We start from the raw sequence: 25,357 nt of genomic DNA on the forward strand, positions 1-25,357 counted from the left end.
GCTAGGAAGCCTGGGTGGACAGCTTGCTTCCCCAATTAATAGATTTTGCTGTGGTAGAGGAAACAGTCTCCCCTAGCAACCAAATAATTTATCAACTTCAAAGCATAGGTTTCTCAGGCAAGTTGGTGTTCAAACCAGACATGCAGCCAAGGCTGTACACATGCACAGAATATGGTTCTGAGCAAGTGCTATTTAAATTCGGTTGTTCTCAATATAATTAGCCTATATGCAGGATTTGCAACCTTAAACATTCTTCTGAAGTATGATTTATATCTTTCACAAACCAGAGTAGACCTTGAATAAGAAGTGTGTAATCCATCAAGAGTTGTTTAAATACAAGATCCATTACCATTAATACAATTTGGCCAGAGATGGTGGACAGTGGATTGTGCTTCAAATCTTTTAGCAACTACAAACACAAATAAGCCAATTACTTTCATTAAAAGTTCATTACCACAGTTTGGGACTGGCTTCTCCATCAGAGATATCCTCTTGTTGTTGTCATTCATACAATAAAAATCCTGAGTTTCTTTTTTTGGATTCTTAGTCTCTTGGAATATCTTGATCCACATAATGTCACAGGAACATTTGAATGGGTTGCCCTCTAAAATCCTACAGCAGTTGAAAAACAACATAAAACGGTTTTTTAAAACTAGATAATATACAAAAAGATAAGTATAAATGCTCTCTCTCTCTCTCTCTCTCTCTCCCCAAATATAAGTACACAAATCTATCCGTTTAAAATGGTAACAGACTGTCATCTTATTATAGATCTCATATACAAGTTTTGATTAAGTTTGTATACATCTGCATATAAATAAAACAAACCTTCTGAAGAAAAATATCTACATTGTTTTCAGATATTGCAAGTATGTGTCACAGCAGGCACTATCTTAGAAGGCAATCCCTCATGCATGAGAAAGAAAAGGGAGTGGCTCTTCTAAGATGGCACCTGCCACCCAGTGTTTTTCTTGTATAAAAATAATTCACATTTTAAAATATGTACATGTTGCACAATTAATGTGAGGCACCTTTTTAGTCAATCAAAAGGGTTTTAATCAATTAATCCAGAGTTTCCCAACAGGGGGTACTGATACCTTTAAGGGTACATTAAGAGCTCCCGGGGGTACTCAGGGCCCTCATGCCTCCCCATGCTGTAGCTGTGCTATTTGTTCCCCATCTGAGGATCACCAGCTTGAGTCCTCAGTTTTACATCCACTGGAGAAGGGGAGGAAAGTCCCTTCCCTCCTCCTCTCCTCTTGATTATCTGGCTATGTGCCAAAGCTATGTGCCAAAGCTTAACATACTCCTGCCCTCAGCCTGACTAAAAGGCTTTAGAAAATTAGCACGGAGTGTTCCCAGTGAAATTAATAGAACAAATAAACTTGTCCCAGTAATTTCAGTGGGAGTACTCCTGAGTAGCTTAGTCTTGATGTAAGCCAGCTAATGCAGTAATCTGTCTCCTAACTGTAACACTTAAATTTGTGTGTGTGCATGCACACACACACTCTAAAAATCTTGAGGGGGTACCTGAGCTGAAAGTCTGTGACAGAAGTTAATACTTTGTTTAAAAAGTTTGGAACCCCTGAATTAATCTGATTAATCAAGAGTTGCAATCCTAAATCCAGATCTTGAACTGGAGGAGGAAATGGCTACAACTTCACTGAGTTCAACATTGTTTTTTTAATCCGTTTGGTATACTAAGCAAAGAATCAGCTTCTAGACTACTCAGTTCACATCAGTAAAATTATTCTGAATTGAGAGTGTGAGATTATCTAATCCATAGTATATTTTTGTCCAGAATTGATATTCAGACTTTTCTCTCTTCTGGGATAAAGATAGCTCCCCCTTATGGTCAAATTCTACAGAAACAGGTTTCAAGTAAGAGTTTTAAACTTTAAAAAAAATAAATCTGTAAACCCACAGAAGCTGACACAAAGAGGCTTAACTAGTATCAAACACATACCAACATTTTCTTGTTAAAAATAGGCAGGGTGTGTGTGTATGTGGAGCTTGGCTATATAAACTAAGCATGTGGAGAGGGTTTAGGGGAGTACAATTTTCAGTTCAGGATCAAAAGAAAAGATGGGAAACACCCATTTTGCTCATGGTTAAATTGAGTGTGCTAATCTATTCATGAAGCATGTGCACCCACATGAAAGATCAAAAGCAAAATCGTAAAATGCCATCATTAGGCATGTTATGTTAACAGCTTATCTTCAGATGGGCAGATTAAAAAAAGCATCACATCCATTCTAAAAGTACAATCTTTATTACAGAGATAAGATCAGTTAAAATACTGGGAACAGCATATCTACTAAGAAACAGTGGCTGACATCCTAACTAATGAATAGTGCATGTAATGAAGGACCATGAAGATGCACCAGAAGCCCCTGCTCAACTCCCCCATTCCCCCTATGTGTACACTGTTGCACAAAAGCCCTTGCAACTCAGAGCACTCTCCATGCCCTGCAAGTGCTCTGTAAGACTGGAAACACATCACTGACCAGTCTTTCAGAGCTCTTCCAGAATGTGGGAGCACCCTGACCTTGTGCAACAGCACACTGGCAGGAGGAGTGGGAGAGTTGTGTGAGGGCACCTGGCATGTACCCACAGCTCTTCCTTACACACACCCTCCATTAATCCGAATGTCAGCCAGTGAACATGATTTTAAAATGAGAAGGTTTTTTTTAAAAAAAATGGCAAAGCAGAAGAATTTATCACCTAAACAAACTTTGCCATCTAGCTGCTCAAAATCTATTACATTATTGGTCCCCATCCAATAAATGCAGTTTCCTAAACTATAATGTTAAAATTATATTAGTGTAATTATTAAAAATATACCTAAGAATTCCTCTCTTATCTTGGATGCATTATCATTTTTATTTCTCACATACTGAAAGGTTGTAAGGTCCAATATTTCACTTGCCTAGTATTTCTCTTGTCTATCATCCCTAATCCTACACATGAATGGGACCCAAATGAAGCAGTGATTTCCTCCTGAGATCTTCCACAACTTGCCTAATGAGGAAGATATTTCAAATATGTGATATACATATTGTTAAAAGTTGTTTGCTGGCAATACAGCTTAGGAGCTCAGGCAAGATAATAGGAATTCAGACAAGTGTATCTGAGAAGCAACAAGAAACCGATATGGAATTGCACATCCTGAGCAGTCCTGCTGGACAGACATACAGACTATGGATGGAATAAAGCAATTGTGCCAATCACACATACTGCCCTTGTTCATAATGTGGGTTACCAACACTAACATGATTGTATGAACCCATGCCAAGATGGTTTATCGCCCAAGAGTCCTGGCTTGCCATGAGTTGATATAATCAAGCAAATGCTGGTAATCTACATTTGAGTTGGAATATTGGAAACCTAGATTCAAATGACTGCATGAGCAAGGTCACTGAATGGGTACAATACAAGCCAGAAAAGCACGTGTGGTACTTTATTTATTTATTTATTTATTACAATACGTTTATATACCGCCCAAAACACAAGTTCTCTGGGCGGTTTACAAGACAATAAAAACAGCCAATCAAAGATTAAAACATTTCAACAATTAAAATTTAAAATGTTAAAACTATTAAAACACAATTAAAACAGTATCTAATTAAAAGCCTGGGTGAACAAATGTATCTTGACTGCCCTTTTAAAAGTTGTAAGAGATGGGGAGGCTCCTATTTCAGGAAGAAGTGTGTTCTAAAGCCTCGGGGCAGCAATGGGGAAGGCCTGTCCGCAAGTAGCCACCAGACGAGCCAGTGGCAACTGCAGACGAACCTCTCCAGATGATCTCAATGAGTGGTGTGGTTCATAGCGAAGAAGATGTTCTCTTAAATACCTGGGGCCCAAGCTGTTTAGGGCTTTATAGGTTTATAGGTTATAACCAAAACCTTGTACTCTACCCAGAAACATACTGGCCGCCAGTGTAGATGTTTTAAGATAGGAGTGATATGGTCTCTCCAAGATGACCCAGAGACCAATCTGGCCACTGCATTCTGGACTAACTGCAGTTTCCAGACTACGTACAAAGGCAGCCCCACATAGAGCGCACTGCAGTAGTCGAGTCTGGAGGTGACCAGCAGATGTACTACTGTTCTGAGATCATTTATCTCAAGAAATGGACACAGCTGGCATATCAGTCGAAGCTGATAAAAGGCACTTCTGCTCACTGCCTCAACCTGGGACACCAGGGAGAGTCTTGTGTCCAGAAGCACTCTCAGACTGCGTACCTGTTCCTTCTGGGGAAGTGTGACCCCATCCAAAACAGGCAGATCAAAATCATCTCCCTAGTTTCAACCTCGCACAATAAGTACCTCCGTCTTATCTGGATTCAGTCTCAGCTTGTTACTTCTCATCCAGCCCATCACTGCCTCCAGGCAGGCATTTAGGGAGGTTATGCCTTCTCCTGATAATGTCCATGGAGAAATGAATTTGAGTGTCATCAGCATACTGATAATACCCTGCACCAAATCTCCTGATGATCTCTCCCAGTGGTTTCATGTAGATGTTAAACAACATCGGAGACAATACAGAGCCCTGAGGGACACCATACCGAATTTCAGTTTTTGAAGAACAACAGTCCCCGAGAGACACCATCTGGAATCTGCCTGAGAGACAAGAGTGGAACCACCGCAAAGCAGTGCCTCCTACCCACAACCCCCTCAGACGCTCCAGAAGGATACTATGGTCAATAGTATCGAAAGACACCGAGAGGTCCAAAAGGACCAGCAGAGTCTCACTTCTTCTGTCAATTCCCAATTGGAGATCCTCCATCAGGCCAACCAAGGCAGTCTCCACCTCATAACCCACCCAAAAGCCGGGATGAATTGGGTCTAGATAATCAGTTTCATTCAAGACTGCTGGGAGTCTTGAATGATATGAAGAAAGTATTCAAGAACCAGACTAATAACACAAAGGCCAGTTCACAGAAATCTTTTGGTACAGTCAGATGTGGGCTATTGTACCTATGGAAAGTTATCCTCTGATTCTTTGTAAGCAAAACTCAATGATCACTAACATCATTACGCAGCCCACTTCCAGAACCTTTGTGCTAAATTAGCAACTCATAGGGGCTATTCTCACGATCAGGAAAAATTGGGCTAGGAGAGCCTAGCCTGATTTTTGCCAATTGTGTAAACCACCGGGCTCGCAGGCGAGCCCGGTGGTTTACAAGTGGGTCACCCGCTTCTGTAGTCCTCCCCTTAGCCTGGGTTTGCTGAGCGAGCGCTCCAAAAACCCGGGCTATCTGATCGTGAGTAGCCACAGCGTGGCTCTGCACCACAGCTACTCGTGAGTAGACCCCCGGAGGGGAGGCGAAAAGCCACCTCCCGACTCCGGAGGTTTCCCCAGTATGCCCTGCGCACTTGCGCAAGGCATACTGGAGCTTCCGGGGGCCATGCAGCCCATGAGCTCCTCAGCCCCCACCGGCTCCATCACGGAGCCGGCAATCATGTGGGTGGCCAATCCGGCCACCTAGGGCTCCCGCCGGGATCGTGTGCGGGGAGAGCAGCCTTAGCCCACTCTCCTCGCGCACCCTGCTAAACCAGCTCTTACCGATCGTGAGAACCGGCTCACAGAGTCATTTCTCACAATCTATGAGAAGGGCTTGGTGGGTGGGGAGAAAGCCCCTATAGGTTTGCTTAGGGGTGCTTTTCACAAAGTTGCTGTCACATAGAAGCCACCAGAAATTGCCTTCAAGTGGTGCCCATTACATGTAGTAATGTGCACTCTTCATGTGTACTGATTCACCACATATATCAGTCCCACCACAAGCAGCTAATTTGTCTTCCAACTCCCACCAAACATTCCTGGTGGTTACTTGGAGCATCAGACAAGACACATGGCAGAGGCCAGTCTACACACATGCAAATAGTCTGACACATGGAGCAGCTCCTTTATGAGGTCCTTCATTGTATAGTTCTTTGGACTGTGTGCAAATACACAGTGTGATGAAAATTTTACCTTCTGTAAAGACACACAGTTCAGAATTCTCTTGCCAGTTCTTGAGATTTTGTTAACAATTGTAACAACAAACCATTACAAAAACAGGATTACTTACAGATCAGTCAAATTCAGGTGGCGGAATGACTTTCTGGGCAAACTTGAGAGTTTGTTCCTGGAGAAATTACTGTAAAGAAACAGAATGACATTATTATACGAATATGAATATGGCAAATATTTATATATTGCTTTTCAACAAAAGTTCTCATAGTGGTTTAAATGATAATGTGATGATCCAAAATAAAAACCTGCAATATAGTCATAAGTAAAATTGCTGGGTTTTGTTCAGCCTTTCCTAGGTAATGACCTATAGGGCTGATACAGCCTGGACTATAATTTGAAGACTAAGCTCAACATAAAGGTAAAAACTAATCACAGTGTGAACTCTAACACAGGTCTGTTCATGTAAGGGGGAGAACAGTGGATTAAGTCAAACTCCAAAGAAGTTCTCAGATGTTAACTACATGCTTAATTTAATCATAAACAAATTACACATTTCCCACATCTTCTTTGATCCTTCCTTGGTCTGTACTTACCAAAATCCTGACCACATACCAACCAACTTCTTCATAAGCCTTTTAAATATCCTTTTCAAAACTGCATGTGCAATATGCACCCACATGAAAGATCAGAGGGATGAAATCATTAGGCCCTTCATGTCAATTAAGCATTTACTGCTTCATACTGTAATGAACTTTAATATCTTCTGCTAGAATGAAGATCAGAGACATTCTTGTTCTAGACTATGTTCACATGAGTGCCTTCACTATGGGAGGCACATCTTCACTAAAGAAAAGGTAAAGTGAACAAAAAATAAATAAAGGTTTGTGGAGCAAAAACATGCATTGTTTGCTTCATGGGGGTCATGCACGAATATATGTAAATAGTACAGGACTTAGGTACCTAATCTAAAGTGCTCCTACTGAAGTTTAATTGTGCAGATGTGAAACCAGCTTCCCTCCAAATCCCACAAAAAATAAAAATGCTACTATAGCTCATGATAATATTGCTTTATTTTCCGATGGGTTCATCTGAATTCAAATGGATAGGAAAACATTATGAAACTGAGTTGACAATCTGTTAAGATACTGAAAAAATAAAATCTGTCAAACTCAGACCAACAAAATCAATTAGTTTGTTTCAGTAATGTAGTGCAGCATACTAGACCAATACTGAGAAGGAAGCTAAAGACAGGATTTCATAATATATGCAGGAAAACCAGGAGCTGATTCTGTCAGTTATATACCAGATCACATTTTTACATTATAGTGTAGAAGAAGAAAAACGTGTACCGACATTGCTCTCTGAGTGCATGATAGATTTGATAAAATAGTGTCTAAAAACTGACATTTTGTTAAAATGAATAAACTGATTGTTTATCGAGGACATTTCTAAAGATTAAAAAAGGACATGCATATTACTGCTTGTAATTTAAAAAAAAAATTATGTAGAGCGTGTGTACACATGGATTTTCCTCGGTAACTCCTGAAAATTCAAGAGTATAGGATATATTCAAACTGCTTAATCAGAATGTCTTATACATCAAGACTATTCCAGAGTAAATGGTCTTAGGACTTTAATTTCACAAAATGTATAAATTGATAAGCTGGCGATGCAATACACATATTTAAGGTGACTCCCAAGTATTGAAATCTCTAATCTTTCTTCGCACTTTCTTCAAACTAAAGAACACTTGGCAGATACAAAATATGTGAAGAGAGAGAGGTCATGGTCAGTACATATGACCAAATATCATGAGGGAACAACAATGCCTATTTAGGTGGATGTATTGGAGGTGGAGTGTTGCTTAGTACGAAGAAAGATTAGAGAGGCAAGAGAGAGAGAGAGAGAGAGAGAGAGAGAGAGAGAGATAAACTCAAACCCAGTGTAAATGGTAGGGAAGAGTTAAAGGAGGCCATGAAGTATATTGGCTACTAAGGAGTATGTAATATAGAAACACAGAAACACAGCTGTTGATTTAAATTACTGCCAGAGTGTGTGTAATTAAAGTTGTGAACAATATAAGCTGGTGATCCACAGAAGATGGAGGAACAACACTGAGACTGGCGTTTGACACCAAAACTTTTGTTTGTTTGTTTGTTTGTTTTTACTAATTAAAGTAAAACAACTTTTAACAATGTTTTTACAAGGTATTGTCATCTGTTTTTACATAATAAATTTGAAGGTCTTAAAGGAGTATTTCAGAAAATGGTTCATACCTACAATTCATATTTGTTTGCAATCCATTATGTTAATTTAATGAAGAAATGCTCAAACTGTTTAAACTAATATCTGTTCCAACCAAAAACACAGTAGGCTTCATCTCACAATGGTAAATTAAGTAGGACAAGCACCCTACCCCAGTAGCAGCTGGTGCAGGCACTGCCGGGGGTGCAGCGAGAGACACCATAAAGTGTAAATTAATAGGTGCTTACACGCAGTGGGGAAATGCTTGACTAACAAGCAGAAAGTTGCTGGTTCAAATCCCCGCTGTTACTATATCAGGCAGCAGCGATATAGGGAGATGCTGAAAGGCATCAACTCATACGGCACAGGAGATGGCAGTGGTAAATTCCTCCTGTATTCTACCAAAGGAAACCACAGGGCTCTTTGGGTGCCCAGAGTCAAAATCAACTCAACGGCACACTTCACCTTACCTTTACCTCTGCTACCACCACACCTGAATACTGCTTTGAGCAGTAGCACATCACCCAGCACCCCCTGCAACACCGAACACCTGGCTTCCATGGAGCCGATCCCCTGCCGGCGGCCAGGTGAGTGGCAGAGGCAATCCCCCACCAGAGAAGGTGCTGGGTGGTATGCTGCTGCTCGAAGCAGTATTCAGGTGAGGTGGTAGTGGAGGTAAGCACCAATTAATTTACACTTCAAGGCACCTCTCACTGCCCTCCCGGCAGCACCTGCACTGGCCTCTACTATCCTACCCAGTTTCAGGAGCTGTGCACACTCCCAGTTTTTGGTTGTCTGTCAGCAAAAACCTAGATAGGAGAAGGGAGAAGTGATCATGTGGGAGGTGGGCACAGAATTCGATGGAGTTTCCACCACCCTTGATAATATGCTGAGTAAACGTGTTGGGTAAGACATCGTTGGAGCCTGCGTCCACCTCCCGCATGATCACTTCCCCTAGGATTTTGCTGACAGAATAAAAAATTGGGAGTGCACACAGCTCCTGAAGCTGGGTAAGATGTTTGTCCTATCCAGTTTACCATCGTGAAAACCAGCCTAATGAGCTGTGTCACATTTGACAAAGGCAGGTAATTCTGCTACTGATGTTAACTTTTGTCTCAGGATTAGGGGTGTGCACAGACCGTTTTTTACGGTTGAGTCCAAATTTGGACTGAATTCCACAAACTGGTTCAGTCAAACCAACCAACTGGCCCATTCGGTTTGACCAGCTAAAACTGATTTGGCAGTTCAAGGGGCTATGTTTGTAAAGGGGAATCTAGTGAGGAATCCCCTTTACAAGCAAAGGGGAATCCTTGAAAAAGCGTCTAAAAGGTGGCCGGGGGAATAGTGAGAGGCCACCTTTAAAAGTAGATATAAGGGGCTCACTGGTCTGGTAATGGTACTGCCGTTCCTCAAAGGAACCCCCCTGGCCCAGGCCCATGCAGCGCTCCTCCCAGCAACCCACCCATGTGGCTGTATAGGTCCAGAACTGACCTAGCCTCCACACATGCATTATCACAATTCAGTCATATGTGAAGATTTGGACCCTTTATGTCTTTAATATTACAACCTAGCAAGGTTCCATCAAAATTCCTATTCATTTCAATGCAAAACCACAACTTAAACTGACAGCACTTTGCACGTGAACTGTTACTGGTATGCCTGGAGTCCAGAAAGAAAAGCTGCTTTATTATGCAAATTTATTTAAAAGTCTCTTGCCTCTGAAGAAAAAGCTATTTCTGACACATCTCCTTGAATGACCATCCAGGTTGGTTGGCTGGTTTGTTAAGAAACATATTTATATACTGCCTAATACAAGCTGAGTATCCCTTATCTGGACTGCTTGGGACCAGAAGTGTTCCGGATTTTGGACTTTTCCAGATTTTGGAATATCTGCATATTTGTAATGAGATATCTTGGGCATGGGAGCCAAGTCTAAACATGAAAGGTTACTGTACACTGTGTTTGTTTTTTTTAGGTTTTATTTCAAGTATAAAAATGAATAAGCATTGCATTTATGATAACTACAGGTAGCTGTAAATGTAATGAAAACTAAGCCGCAACAAGTCGGTGCTGCGGGCGCACACTGTGGTGGTTTCCAGGTTTTGGAGCATTCCAGATTTTGGATGTCCAGATTAGGAATACTCAACCTGTATGTGCATCCCTAGGCCGTGTACATAAATTAAAATACAAGTATAAAACAGGATAAAATGATTAAAATAGTTTTATGATATAAAGGTCCATTTAAAATTAATTAATTAAAAGCCTGGGGGGCGGGGAGAGATGTCCTAAGGGTCTTTTAAAAAACATGTATGCATTTAACAAACCAAAGGCAACAGAGGACAGATTGTGATCAAACTAAAATGCTGCAATATAGATATAGCAAGAAGGACAAAAATCATTCAAAGAGATAAATCTTCAATAAAAGTATCAAACATTTCAAGCATGTCCAACTGGCGGGATTGGTGGGGGGGGGGGGGACATAGGAACATAGGAAGCTGCCATATACTGAGTCAGACCATAGGTCCATCTCGCTCAGTATTGTCTACACAGACTGGCAGCAGCTTCTCCAAGGTTACAGGCAGGAATCTCTCTCAGCCCTGTATTGGAGATGCCAGGGAAGGAGCTTGGAGCCTAGATGCTCTTCCCAGAGTGGCTCCATCCCCTAAGGGGAATATCTTACAGCGCTCACATTTCTAGTCTCCCTGTTGTATGCAACCAGGATGGATCCTGATTAGCTTAAGGGGACAAGTCATGCTTGCTACCACATAGCAAGGAAACCATAAAAATATGCTAGCTTTTAAACAGGAATTAAAAGCAAAATGAGACACTGTGCTGACACAGTGACCCACACTTTGCATTGCATGATGTGGGTGTTGCCAATCCACCCGTGCAGCTGCAGGCTTATATAGTGCACCACCACTATAGTAGTCCTGCACTTCTGAGCAAGAGCTAAACACTTCAGGTAGAACACCTCCACTCTGAAAGTGCTTGTTAGATCAGAAATATGTTGCTTGACTATCAGCAATGTGTTTTGATCTAACTAGCGCTTCCAGAGTTAGGGTGAACTACATTCTTGCACAAAAGACCATTCATTATGAGTCTGCAGCAGTGCAGATGGATCAGCACCACCTGCATTAAGCTGTGTAGTATATGGGGTCAGTGTTTTTACAAATCAAGTCTTACAGCCTGATCCTGTGCATGTTTACTGAGAAGTAAGTCCCACTTACTTAAAAAGGATTTCAGTACATGTGCGCAGAATTATAGCCTTAATGACACTTCCCATGGGCTACCTGGAGTGCCCAACACACAGTTAGCTACAGTGTGGATGATCTGCTACAGTGATCTGATTTGCTACAATGATCCGCCTTCCATGTGTAGTTTGTCTCCATACCATCACAAACAGGCAATATAATGGTAAGCAACCCACTGGGCAAGCTAGTACATAATAAGCAACCAACTGAGGCTCCTTCAGATGTTAGTCAACAGGCATGTGGATAAAGGTGATCCAGTTGACATAGTATAATTGGACTTCCAAATAGCTTTTGACAAAGTCACCCACCAAAGGCTCTTGAGTAAACTGAGCAGTCATGGGGAAAGGGGAAAGGTTCATGTGTGGATCGGTAACTGGTTGAAGGACAGGAAACAGAGCGTAGGAATAAATGGACATTGGGACAAAAAAACCTAACTTCACATATATGCTGATGGGATATGAGCTGTCAGTGACTGACCAGGAGAAAGATCTTGGGGCTGTGGTGGAAGGCTCATTGAATGTGTCGACTCAGTGTGCGGCCGCTGTGAAAAAGGCTAATTCCATGCTAGGAGTCATTAGAAAGAGGATTGAAAATAAAAATGCTAATATAATGCCCTTATACAAATCTATTGTCCGGCCATATCTGTAGTACTGCGTACAGCTTTGGTCATTGTATCTTAAGAAGGATATTGTAGTAAAGGGCAACTAAAATGATCAAGGTCCATATGAAGCTAGTCTACAGCATCTGGGGCCCTTTACCTTGGAAAAGTGGCGACTAAGGGGAGACGTGATCGAGGTGTATAAAAATTATGCATGGAGTGGAGAAGGTGGACAGAAAGAAATTTCTCTCTCACACACACAACACTAGAACCAGGGGTCATCCCATGAAACTGAAGGTTGGGTAACTTAGGACTCACAAGAGGAAGCACTTTTTCACACAGTGCATAATTAATCTATGGAATTCTTTGCCATGGGATGTGGCGATGGCCACAAGCTTGGATGGCTTTAAAAGAGGCTTACACAATTCATGGAGGACAGGTCTATCAATGGCTAATAGCCTGATGTCTGTGGGACACCTCCTGCCTCAGAGGCATGATGTCTCTCAATACCAGTTGGAGGGGAGCAACAGCAAGAGAGAGGGCATGCACATACCTCTTATCTGTGGGCTCCCCAGAGGCATCTGGTGGGCCATTGTGTGAAACAAGATGCTGGACTAGATAGGCCTTGGGCCTGATCCAGCAGGGCTGTTCTTATGTAGTCTGAAGGCTTGCCATACCCATGAATGGCAGGGTGAAGAGGGAGCAAGTTCCGCCCCTGCCGTGTCACTCATCCCTATGCCTCATCACTCATGGGTCTGACAGGATTTGTCTGAAGCGAGAAAAGCCCTCTCCATGGTGGCGGGCAGACCTGTGGTTTTGAGAGTGAATTGTGATCCACCTTCGCGATCACGGATCCCCTCACCATCAAGCAGAGGGTTTTCCCACACAAGCCCCGTCAGACCTGTGGGCGATTTGGTACGGGGATGAGTGATGCGGCAGGGCAGGACTTCCACCTCCTTTGCCCTGCCACTCATGGGCATGGCAAACCTTCAGACTAACATCGGAAGGAGCCTTTAAAGTGCCAGAATTCTAGGGACAGCTGCTCAAAGTAAGCTATTGCTGGAACTTTCACAAAAGATGCAAAAAGACATCTTAGCAGCATATCCCTTGCATAATCTAGGCTGTTCTGATTTTCACTGGCTGCCCAGGACACAGATACAGGGATATGAAGAGGGAATGGATTCCTGGCTGTTCAGGACCCTCTTCAGATGTACTTTTCATGGCCTCAGAAGCCTGTTTAGCTCACAGCTTCTTGAACAAGAATGCCTCCCTCATCATTGGCAGCCTTGGCACATTATTGGCAGCTGTCTCCTCCAGAGCGCTCTGTTCTTCTTTAAATGGAATAAGAAATCCATTCCACTTTGGCCCTCAAGCCAATAACAAAAGTCAGACTCACCCTTTCTCTCAGGGGTTGCTGCTGCTGTTTCAGCACTGCCTGGTTGGTGGATGCTACTACCTTGATAGTGGCTGGGTCAGGAGCAGAGGGAAGCTGTCTGCAGCCCGTATTCAGGTTCAAAGAATCCAGGCCACTGTTGCCAGTGGCCACGCTTCATGGCCCCCAGGCACACTCTGCGTGTCTGAAGTCAGGCGCAAGGGGCGTTATTTTGATCCCAAATAGGGCCTCACAGCCCCATTTTGGACTGAAATCGGCCTGCGCTGCATTGGCAGCACAGCCAGAGTGTCTCTCTCTGCCTTTTAAAGGCAGGGAGAGCTGCTCCTGGCTTCACTGCCAATGTAGCGGGGACGATCTCCCTCCCAAACAGGGCCGCGTGGCTCCATTTAAGAGGGAGAGCAGCCCATGCTGCATTGGCAGAGAGAGCCACTCTGGTCCGCGCTGCCCAATGCAGTGCAGGGTAATCTCCCTTCTAAATGGGGTCACAGGGCCCCATTTGAGAGCTAAATAATGCCCCCCGCGTTTGACTTCAGACACCGGGTGTGTGTCTGGTGGCCACGAGGCACGGCCCCCGTCAGAGGTGGCCCGTGTTCTTTGAACCTGTTCACCCAATGGTGGCTCCACCCCTGGGCTGGGTTGCCACTGCCACCACCCTCCTTCCACAGCTGCTGCCTAGTTTGCCAAAGCACCACCACGTTGTACACTGCCAGGAGTTCCATGATGGTAGAAACGTGGGATACAAAGGACACTTGTCAGACAAGCTGCGGGGCTCCCAACAACAGAGATCATTCAGGAGCAGGATGTGGTTCTTTCCTGCCAGCTCCTTTTGTGACTTCCCTTTCTCCTGAGTCCTGGACTCTTATCTATGATCAGTACCAAGCATGGGAGCTGCCACTAACTGCCCTCAATGTCTCCCACTTCCTCCTTCTCAGCTCTGTCTAAGGGGAACTAGAGAGTTGCTACATGGCATCTGAGCTTGTTATGGCACATCATAGGGAAGAAACAGGGAAGTTTCAGTCATTAAAACTGAAAGCAAGAAAAATAGCATCACTCCTGATCATTTATCTGCTATTGTTATGCTGTTCCTCATACAAGAGGCACATGGGGAGATTTAAATACACCCAGGACAGCAAAGACAACAAAAAACTGCGCCAGCCTAGAAAGGCAGTTCAAAGCTCTATTGCCAGATTTGGCTTTTTTAAAGCCAAATTTTGGCTTATGGCCCAGTTGACTCATGAGTATACCCCTGAGGTTCAGCCTCCTTGTGACAACCATAGGGTGAGAGGTGGCTCTAAGCCACTACTTTCATGCCAATTAACTAATTAATTAATTGTTGGGGGATTAATATAAAAAGCATTTTCAATACATACACATTAAAAGGGGTCGGGGGTTTTTTAGCATCTGACATGGCTAAAGTTGCTACAAGTGCTCCTTAGTATGGTTAGCATTTTTATATTGTTTATACTATAGGAAATCTGTTTATTTTTAAGATGGAATTTAAACTGAGTTGAAAGGCTCTTCCTGTGATACAATTAATGCCAGAATAGTTTTCTTAGTTGGAAAGTCCATGCAGCTATATCAATCTTCATTAAGATGTCTGTGAAATAAAACAGGTTTCCAAACCCTAAATGTGCACTAATTGTTATAAGAGAAGAAATGGAGAAATATATAAATCAGTGCTGTTGGTGTAGTAAAATAATCTTTACTGGAAAAGACTAAATACTGTACATACATGAATAAGATTTTGTTACTATTAAAGCCTCAGTGGCCAACATCTAGACTAGCTTTCTGCGGACATGTGTGGTTTTTCCATTGTGAAAGGGGAGAGGGGTGTTTTTAAGCAATCTTCCCTTCCACAGTCCCTTCTGCCTACCTCAGGGAAAGGATGTCCATGAGAGTTGGGGCACCCTCAGGGAAACAGTTTTAGGGGGCACAAGCAGTTGCAGAGGGGAGAAGGATTGCCCCTCCCACCTCCCACTATGAAAAATAGAACATCTGCAGAAGGTTAGTGTGAATATTGGTCAGTATATACAGTACATATTACTTTAATATGCATAAGAATTAACAGAACTGTAAAGAGACTATAACCTTGTTCTGGTGTAATATAACTGTGTACATGGTTACCTTGCCAAAAGAAGTGTGCCAGCAAGCTCCACTCTCTACACTGATGTGTTCCTTAACTATGCCCCCATCCAGTTCTCTATGCATACAGCATTTTTCTGCAGAGACAAATGCTGAACTCAAGAAAAGATCCTCCAGATGATCAAGAACTTCGGGTGCCCAGATTCTTAATCACAGAGAGCATCTCTCCCCAAACAGCATTTGTGTCTGTAGGCAAATATTGTATGCATAGAGAGTGGGGCATGGTTGCAGAGAGCATCAGCATGAAGGAAGGGCTTGCCAATACCTTCTAATTGGCACTATAACTGTGCAAAACATACACAGTCCATGACATCTCTACTTGGCTTATGTGATAACACTTCCTACGGACACAAATCAAGATGTTGAACATTCCACGCAAATTGATCTACTATTTTCTTTGTAATTTGGGGGCCTCTTCACACTCTGAGGTCATTCTCACGACCAAAATCCCTGGTGGCTACGGAGGCCTGGGGAGAAGGCAGGAGTATACCTGCCTTCCCCCATATGTATACAGGGTCTCTAGCACTCCACTATGCTGCATGCCCATACGATCGGTGCAGCTGAGCTTACTGCATTTGGTATCTGGAGAAGGAAGTCCTCCAGTATCCCACAATGCATTATGCAGGCAGCAAAGAGGCTGCCTGTGGCAATGCTGCAGCTCCCAGCTTCCTGACCACTTTTTAAGCAGCACTCTGCAGTTTTAAGGAAGCTAGGCTGCTGGGAGTCCACATGATAGGGGTTGCCAAGGTAAGATGAAGCTTTGCCCGTTCAACCTAGGTTAGGTTTAGGAACAGGGTAGCCCTGCTCTGGAGCAGCAGGGTGGAAGCGGGTCCCGAGGCTCCACACAAGCCTCACTACCCAGGTTTTTCCACTCCTACCCTGCTGCAACTGGTCATGAGAATGACCTCATGATGTGGTAACAAGCACCTGTTATTGCAATGTGAATATACAAACATGGAGACACAGACATGCTGATGTACCACCCCACCACCCTCAGTTAAAAAATTCAAAGTGATGGTTCTCCTATATTTAGCACCATTGAAAATTTAAAGCACCATTTAAAGTGATTGTTCTTCTATATTTATCAGGGGGAGAACAACCATGCATATTCATTTCAGCACAGTATCTCCCAAGTGGCTGTTGCTAGTGTGTTGCTTGTTAAACTTCTTGTTGAAATGTGTATATAAACACTGACTGACATTCAGACTAACACTGCACTGGATGTTGCATTAGTACAAGCATGTTGCACTAGCTAGTTCTACTAAATCAGGAACTTATGTTCCAGACTAGTGCTGCACAGGTGCAAAAGGATGTGCTTGCACAATAGGTTGTGCAACCTTGTGGTGCAACCTTATCATTGCTAGCACAAGAATGCAGAGCACAACTTCATGCAACTCCACAAACCTCTTAAGCCTGTACAACTTCTCTCATTCTACTAGTGCAACCATGCATGGATGTCAGTCCCTGTTCCTCTGTCCTTGTTGCACAAGCACAATTGTAACACAAGCAGACCAATAGCACAAGGGACTGCATAACTATGAGTATCCACTCAGCTACATGCCCTTCATGTGTGGTGTTGTTGGAGAAGAAGAAGAAGAAGAAGAAGAAGAAGAAGAAGAAGTTGTTGTAGTTGTATAATATATTACCCAGTTGAGCCAAAGAGATCCATGAGCATATGTATCACTTGCAGGATAAGGAACCATGGATGAATATCTGATATGCATTAGAACAGTGTTATTTTTTGTAAGAGCTGGGAGCCAGTGGCAGTAGTTCCAATTAAACCTATGTAGGGGCCCCTGATTAAATGGTTACTGAAGCCTGTATGAAGCTTCAGCCAAAGCCAAATATTCTGCACAGTTTTCCTGGCACCACGAGGAAGCAAACCCTCCTACTGTACTGTGCTGGTAGTGTGCTCTGCTGTGCTGTGCCTCTCTTAAAGGGCCCTCCCAGAACTGAAAAAATCATGGTACTTTGTGGAGGTCAGCACAGTGATAAACAGCTCTCATGCTGAAGGTTTTTTGCCAAAGTGGTCCCCACTTGAAAAACAGTGAAGATCACTGCATGTGAGTGTGGATGCTGCCTATCTGCACTATGTTGCTCCCAATGAGTTGCACATGTGAATGTGTATCTCTGAATCTTCATTCTGGAGTAACAAATCAGACATATAAGGCCAATGTAGTGCAACTAGACTTTGAACAGCACAACAAGAACTGGGTAAGGTGCTATATATATACTGCATAGACATATTTCTGTGTGTAAACTTTAAAAATGTAATTTGTAAAACAGAACTTAGCAGATCACGCTTCTTAATCATTTTCTTCCCTAAGATTCCAAAGTTTGAAATTCACTGCTCTAATTTGGAGTCAGTGCCAGCTTGAAACCATTAACAATCCAAAACTAAAAGCAAAACTGGCTAGTTATTTCTTTATTTTAAAATAGACTTCCAACATTTATTATATGCTGAAATTAGTTATTCTGAAATTAATCATTTCGAAGTTATTGTGGAAACAGCTATTTTTTAAAGGCATAGCTTATCACTTCCCCAAGTGGATGGCAAATACATTAATGAAATATGATAAAACTGTGCAGGTTCTAAAGCCATAAAATGGGTTTTGACTTACATGTACTGCAGGTTGGTATTTTTCAAGAAAGCCTGACGTGAGACAAACTTCAAACCAGAATCCACCACAGTTCTGTGAAAATATGCAAGTTAGATAGTCAAGTATTTCATTAACAGTTTTTTTTTAATGCTAAATGTAGTTAAGGGATTTCATTATTCTAATCTTGGTTCAGGAACCACAAAACATCAACATTTAGCACTGCAGATATTAAGCACCGTTGCTCCAATTCAATCATCTATAGTATATGTGAGAGCTTCAATGTGCAATTAAAGCACTTCTGCCTGCCAGGGCAGAATTTCCTATTTATTGCAATGGAGAGGGGAGCTCCACCAACAGCTTATTTTGCACGCACAGAGCTATTATCTTCAATGAAATGAATGAGGTCACTCACATAATGTAGCAACTCTGCATATTACAGGACACATACAACACTCTGGAGAAAGACACAGAGGCTGTTCTCATCAGCAGCCTGGGTTAGGCTGCTCATGTGGAGTGCCAGGAATTGTCTAGATCCCAGCACTAACCCCGTTCTTAAGCCTGGCTCTTAGCTGAGGGTAAGGGAGCAAGCACTTCCTTATCCGGGCTGCTGGGCTAGTGTGTCTCATTCGGCTCTACAGAGCTCAAGGAAACACAGGGGTGGGTGACTAGAGCACCCATCTGACAGGGGAAATCCCCCAGTAGTACCTTGTGGGATACATTGAAGCCAGGAAAACGAGTCCTGGCCTCTGTTGATCCACGCTGCTCCTGGTAGCGCAGGTCACGTGGGTGAAAGGCTTGCATGTCGCAGGGGCAAAGAGTAATCATCTGGGGGAAGGTAGGTTGAACTCTGCCTTTCCCCCCATACTCCATCCATCCGTCTGCCCCTGCATGCACATGGTCATGTGAATAGCTCCATAGTTTATAATAATGTGTAAACAAACCAAATACTCACAAATTTTTTAGCCCAATGTAAAGTCCAACATCTTGTTCATTGATGCTTTCAAAATTCCGTTGATTTGCAATATAACTATTTAAAAGAGAAAAAACAGAGAGAGAGAATGAATGCAAGTTAAGAAGGCTGCTATTGTGTTAGCTATTCCCAAATTCATAAAGTTTCTTTCTATGTCTGACTTGGAGATAAATACAGGAATGATTCCTTCCTGCAGTATGAAATGAATAGGAATGTGCATGAATAGATTTTTTTAATTATTATTAAATTTGTACCCAAATCGAATCACCCCTGATTTGTTTTGTGTCTGAATCTGTCCCCCCGAATCACCCCCGATTCTATTTGGATTTGATTCAATTTGATTCGGATTTGGATCTATTCTGACCACTTATAAAGGTCCCGGGGCACTAAATATGGTTGGTGGGTAGGTCCCCAGTGCCACCTACCACCCAAATTTCAAGGCAGTGGGACACTTGGTTGATTTTAATAATTTTTTTTTTTTTAGTTTTTACTGATTTTGTGTATTTCTGCCATAGGAAATAATGGGGATTCAAAGTCGCCCTATCCTAACCCTAACATGAACCCTAGATTTCACTTTAAAATGAAAACTATCATTGGACAGTGTCAACTCTCAACTGCCATGTGGCAACTACACCCCACCCACCCCCACCTGCAAGGCAGTGGGGTACTCAATTTATTTTTTAGAGATATTGAAGTGTTTAGATTCTTTGGTGTCTAATAACATTTCCTCATAATGAATCCCTATGAGGATACATTATATATCCCTATGAGGATTCATTATATGCCTTCATTTCTTCTGTTCATTTTGACTGTCATTGAAGAGTGCCAACTGTCAACTACCATGTGTCAACTACAGCCCCCCACACACCCCACCACACACACACTGGGGTACTCAGTTTGGTTTTTTGGGAATTTTTGAAGTATTTAGATTCTTTGGTGTCTTCATTACACACCTCCATTTCTTATGTTCATTTTGACCCCACTGCTTTGTGGGTGGAGGTGGGGAATTAGTGGCATCCCATTTGCCAACTACCCCCCAACCCGCAAGCCACTGGGTTCTCAGTTTATATTTTAGGAATTTTTGAGGTGTTTAGACTCTTTGGTGTGTAATGAATACTCATAGGGATTCATTATGAGGAAAGGTTATTAGACACCAAAGAGTTTACTTACTTGAAAAAAAATTCTAGAACATAAACTGAGTAGCACCTCCACTGCCTAGTGAGTGGGTGTAGTTGGCACATGGCAGTTGACAGCATTGTCCAAAGACAGTCAAAATGAATAGAAGAAATGAAGGTGTGTAATGAATCCTCATAGGGATTCATTGAGGAAAAGTTATTATACACCAAAGAATCCAAACACTTGAAAAATATCGACCACATATTTTGTTCAATAACTCCACTTCTACAAGGGCTAGAACTTAGCTTTAAAAAAAAAAAATGGAATCTGTGAATCTGGGGGAAGTAATAGGAGGAATCCAAATCTAGAATCAATCTGAATCAAATCTGGCACGATTCGATTTGGACCAAATCTAGCCAATGGATCACAGGGGCAATTTGTTCTGTCTCCAAATCACCCAAACCAGCTAGATTCAGGTACAAATTGATTTGTACCCAAATCGATCTGCACATCCCTAGAAATGAGCATGTAAGACAGACTTGTAGAAACAGCCCTGTAAATAAGCAATGTAATATGAGAAGCAGCCCCATTCAGGATACAGTATAAGCATAGGATTTTCAAAATCAGACAATGTCCGTTATACCACAATGACTTGCGCTTATTCTTTCTGAGTTCACTTTTTTTCCTAGTAAGCACAATAGATAAGTAGCAAAGTCTAATCATTACATAGCAAAACTTAATTATCTATGGCTATAATGTAGTGCCCCAAGTGAACAACAAACACAGAATGCTTGGTTGGCAATAGTAAAGCATCACTTGTCATAATGAGCTAAATGGAGAGTGTTTCCAATACAGATCCAGAGAGAAGCAGTTGAGATTAACTTTAAAGAAACAAATGAGGTAATTTGAAAGCAACTGAGGAATCAGATTCAGGAGGCAGAGGTATTTCTAAAAGGTGTTTTGATTGCAATAGCATGCTATTTTTCAGAATTTTACACAAGTTATTGCCTGCTGGTTTTCACCCAAATTGAATTACCAGGCATCAGGCTTCCCCCCACCCCTATGCCTAATTCAGACATTTATTCCAAACAAAAAATTGGCTTCTGAGGGCCATGCCCCATACCCACGCCTAACACAAACCTCAAATTTTGTTCAAATGTAACCTTCTTGAGCATTATAAACATAAACCACTTTGGGTGAATGTAAGCAGCCTTGTCTCATGCAATACAAATATCATGTGCATCATGTAACAGTGACAGCACAGCAGGACAGTAACAGAAAAGTAAGTATGAAGTAAAATAGAAATTATAACAAAGGTTTGTTCACGATCTCCCTCCTACGGGCCGTCAAAAGCAAACTCATGTAAACCTTTAGTGCTCATTAAGGGACAGTGCAAAACTAATGAACAGCAGTAGAGATTATATGAATAAAACCCTTGTTGCTCATCAATTCACATTACTCTGACTCTCTACTCAAGCTAGGGAAAAGCTCTCACACTGAATGTTCAAGCTTGTTTACAAAATCAGGGTGTTTTCTGAGAATAAATTGGAGTTGTTATTGAAAAACCTTATTCTCAGTTTATTTTCAGTTAAAATAAAATAGGCCCTTCTGATTGTTATCTACATTCTCAGTCTCACGCAGTCAAGACTAACCAAGCGCAGTATTGCATGCCATACCCTGCCATGGTGATAACCACAAGCACACGGACTGCACATTCATCAGGTTGGGGGACCCAGCAAATGTCCAGCATGCACACTAGGATTTAACATTGTGGCAGGGCAAGGCAAAGGGAGAGGTGCAGCCAAATGGAGGGGAAAGAGGGTAAGAAGAGGGCACATGAGCCACATCTGCGGCTTGTTTTCTATCCCCACCCTGCCCACCCACTGGCCTCCACTGCCAAGAAGGCAAGAGATCTAGCACCCCCTATTAGGACCCCTATTCCACCTTCAGGACCCCAGGACCAGCAGTGGCGCTGAACCTGAACTGAGCTTCAGCACTGATAGTGAAGCACCCGCCTGCTTACTCAGGGCCTCCCTTCCAGTGGAACTGTTTGGGAGGAGTGGGGGAGCTCAGATACTTGCCTGGATCAGAGTCAAATTAGCTCCAGGAATTGATGCAGTTTCCAGATCCTTTATAGACCTCTCAATTGCAGTCAGATATTTGCTGGTGCAACAGCTGCACATTGGAAGCTCTCCCTTACAGCTTTCTACCAAGACCTCCACTCCAGCCTCCTTCCTGCTCCAGCCTCTGCTTTTACTTTGGGCCAGGTTCCTTGCCTTGCTCCCTCTTCCCTGACCCTAGCTTCACTTCCCTGTCCCTACCTTCCACTCCAGCCTTTGCTCTACAAAGATTCTCAGATCTTTAGTGTCCCGACTTCGCACAAGCCTTCTTTGCCACCTCCACCCTCTGGGCAGTAGGCATGGACATCTCCAGACTTCTTTCTACACAGAATATGCTTCAGTGTTGGATTTACTCCCTAATTGCTTTAAATAAATACATAAACAAATAAACATAGCCATGAAACTGAAGCAAATTAAGGATTTAGAATAAATCGTCCACCCTAGTCACTACCAGCTTTTCTTATTTTAGCTTCTCAGGTCACAATGTCATTATTATGTTATCAAATGCTGGTTTTTGGATTCTGATCTCTTGGGGAGATAACTCTTCCCTGAGGTCTGTGATAACTGACATGGGCTGTAGATCCTCCACCACATAATGCTAGAGCCAGGTACTGAATGCATGAGAAAGGAAGGCTGAGACGTCATTCATCCCTCCTCCCAATAAACTGCTTGATGTCGAACTCCACTCTCCCTGCCTGACATTTTGACAGGCATTTAGTCCATCACATAGCAGGTGTTTAAAACCAGAACAGGTGTTTAAGCAGAATTGTAATATATTTATATCAACCAGCTAGCACCACCTTAAGTGGCACAGTGGGGGAATGCTTGACTAACAAGCAGAAGGTTGCTGGTTTGAATTCCCGCTGGTATATTTCCCAGATATTAGGCAGCAGTGATACAGGAAGATGCTAAAAGGCATCATCTCATACTGTGTGGGAGGAGGCAATGGTAAACCCCTCCTATATTCTACCAAAGACAACCACAGGGCTCTGTGACAGCCAGGAGTCAAAATCAACTTCATGGCATACTTTACCTTTACCTTAACTAGCTAGCAACATACTTCAGTATGTTGGGGGGTGGGGTAAAAAAGGAGAAATGAACAGACTGATGTCTGGTGTCTTGTGAATGAAGGGAGAGGGCAGAAAGGCGTAATAAATGCAAGATGCAGCATTTAAGAACAATTCATCAAATTCTCAGTAGGAGCCACCAATGGTGCAGCAGGGAAGCAACCTGCCTATAGATCAAGAGGCTGTTGGTTCAAATCCTCACTGGTGTGTTTCTCAGAATTTGTTTCGCAGAATATCGGGCAACATTCCCAGAATATCAGGCAGTCGCAATATAGGAAGGTGCCGAAAGGCATCATCTCATACTGCGTGGGAGATGACAATGGTAAACCCTTCCTGTATTCTACCAAGAAAGCCACAAGGCTCTGTGGCAGTGTTCCCTCTAAGGCATGCACACGTGCATGCACTCACAAGTTTTTTGATGTCTGCTCAGTTAATTTTAGATCTCGTTCAGGATGAATCAAGAAGGCCCCATTCTGAATGCACATGCGCGCACAGTCTTGATACTGCCACCCAGAAAATGAAAAAAAATTAGAGAGAACACTGTTCTCTGGTCACCAGGAGTTGACACCGACTCGATGGCACAACTTTCTAGGAGCCACATGAATACATAAGCTGCTGCAGGACACCAAAGGACACATATGGGAGCAACCATTGTCACATACTTTCACAGTGACATTCCCATTATAACAAGAGAAGAAGATCCAAGTCAGTGACACCTCAAGGGCTTAAAAAGAGTGCACAAGGGATGAATAAGCAACTTCTGGCTGCAAAATAATGTATAGTTGAATTTGGCTGTAGAGAGAGCGGGGAGTTTTCACAGGGGACAAACTACTTTGGATGTTTCTTTCCACAACTCCGTAACAAGTGTCACATCATAGATAAAATACAGCAACCCTGCAGGGCTGTGCTGCTCCTAATATATTCCAGATGAGTCATTTTAAAACTGTGTTCCAGGGAACCCTGGGGTTACTTGGAAGCTAATCAAGGGTTTCTCAATGAGATCATAACGTCAGAGAAGCTTCCCTGAAAAGCTACTCAGCAGCACAACCAATCTTCCCCTGGAATGTACAGCTGCAAGGGAGTGCTGGATGTGCTGGATGCATTCTGCGGTCCACTCTTGGTAAGCAATGACCATGTGGCTGAACAAGCCCGGACAGTGAATGTGTATGAACCCTAGAATGTGCTCCACAATCCTCTGTAGGGGTTCCCAGGCAGATGCTCAGGGATTCCTCAGCAGATGAGTCAGGGTGAGAAGTGTTCCTTGAAGATAGAGTTTAAAGACTCCTGAATGCACAAAGTCCTTCACTGTTTGTTTATTTGTTCGTTATCCTCCAAGGATCCCAGAGTAGTATGTATGGTTATGTTTATCCACACAACCACCCTGAGAGGTACATCAGGCTGAGAGAGAAGTTACTGGCTGAATGAGGATTTGAGCTCAGGTCTCCCCAGTCCTAGTCCAATACTCTAACCACTACACCACACTGGCTCACATCAAACATGAAGGGAGGCAAACTGTATATTGCCACCCTAGTAATTCTTGAATGTTTTAAATTGTTTTGCTTATGGTTGTTTTAATAGTTTATTTTATTGTGTTTTATTGTACCACAGGTTGGGAACCCCTGTAGCACTGGTTACATAGAAGGCACCCATCCATCAGAGGATTAGAATTCTAAAACAGTCCTCTCTGAAATAGTATGGGGACAGAGAATTACATTCAATTCCTGACAAGATTTGGATGCACCACAAGATACATGAAGTTCATTCTCATGACCATTTCCAGCAGGCCAGGAGGGCGCAGGGGGGAGGCAAGATCGATCTTCCCTTCCCCCAAGATGATCACTGTGGGGGGGGGGATGCACAGCTTGCGCACCCACATGATCCATGCTGCTCCCAGCAGC

General features: G+C 42.8%; 1 protein-coding gene across 16 annotated transcripts in view; it reads right to left on the minus strand.

Annotated features, from left to right (window-relative positions):
• NTRK2 (neurotrophic receptor tyrosine kinase 2) overlaps positions 1-25,357 on the minus strand; it is a 270,371-nt gene that overhangs the window by 218,596 nt on the left and 26,418 nt on the right. For all 16 annotated transcript variants that reach the window (XR_008317730.1, XR_008317731.1, XR_008317732.1 and 13 more), the window contains 4 exons: positions 19,139-19,213; positions 18,208-18,279; positions 6,074-6,142; positions 455-612 (listed from right to left, as the gene is read on the minus strand). Coding sequence is in view for 13 of the 16 variants with exons in the window: in XM_053302944.1 (XP_053158919.1) it covers positions 455-612; positions 6,074-6,142; positions 18,208-18,279; positions 19,139-19,213 (374 nt within the window). In the remaining 3 variants the exon portion in view is untranslated. The remainder of the gene's footprint in view (positions 1-454; positions 613-6,073; positions 6,143-18,207; positions 18,280-19,138; positions 19,214-25,357) is intronic.

The sequence above is a fragment of the Hemicordylus capensis genome, chromosome 2, assembly GCF_027244095.1.
Source record: "Hemicordylus capensis ecotype Gifberg chromosome 2, rHemCap1.1.pri, whole genome shotgun sequence".
Taxonomy (NCBI): domain Eukaryota; kingdom Metazoa; phylum Chordata; class Lepidosauria; order Squamata; family Cordylidae; genus Hemicordylus; species Hemicordylus capensis.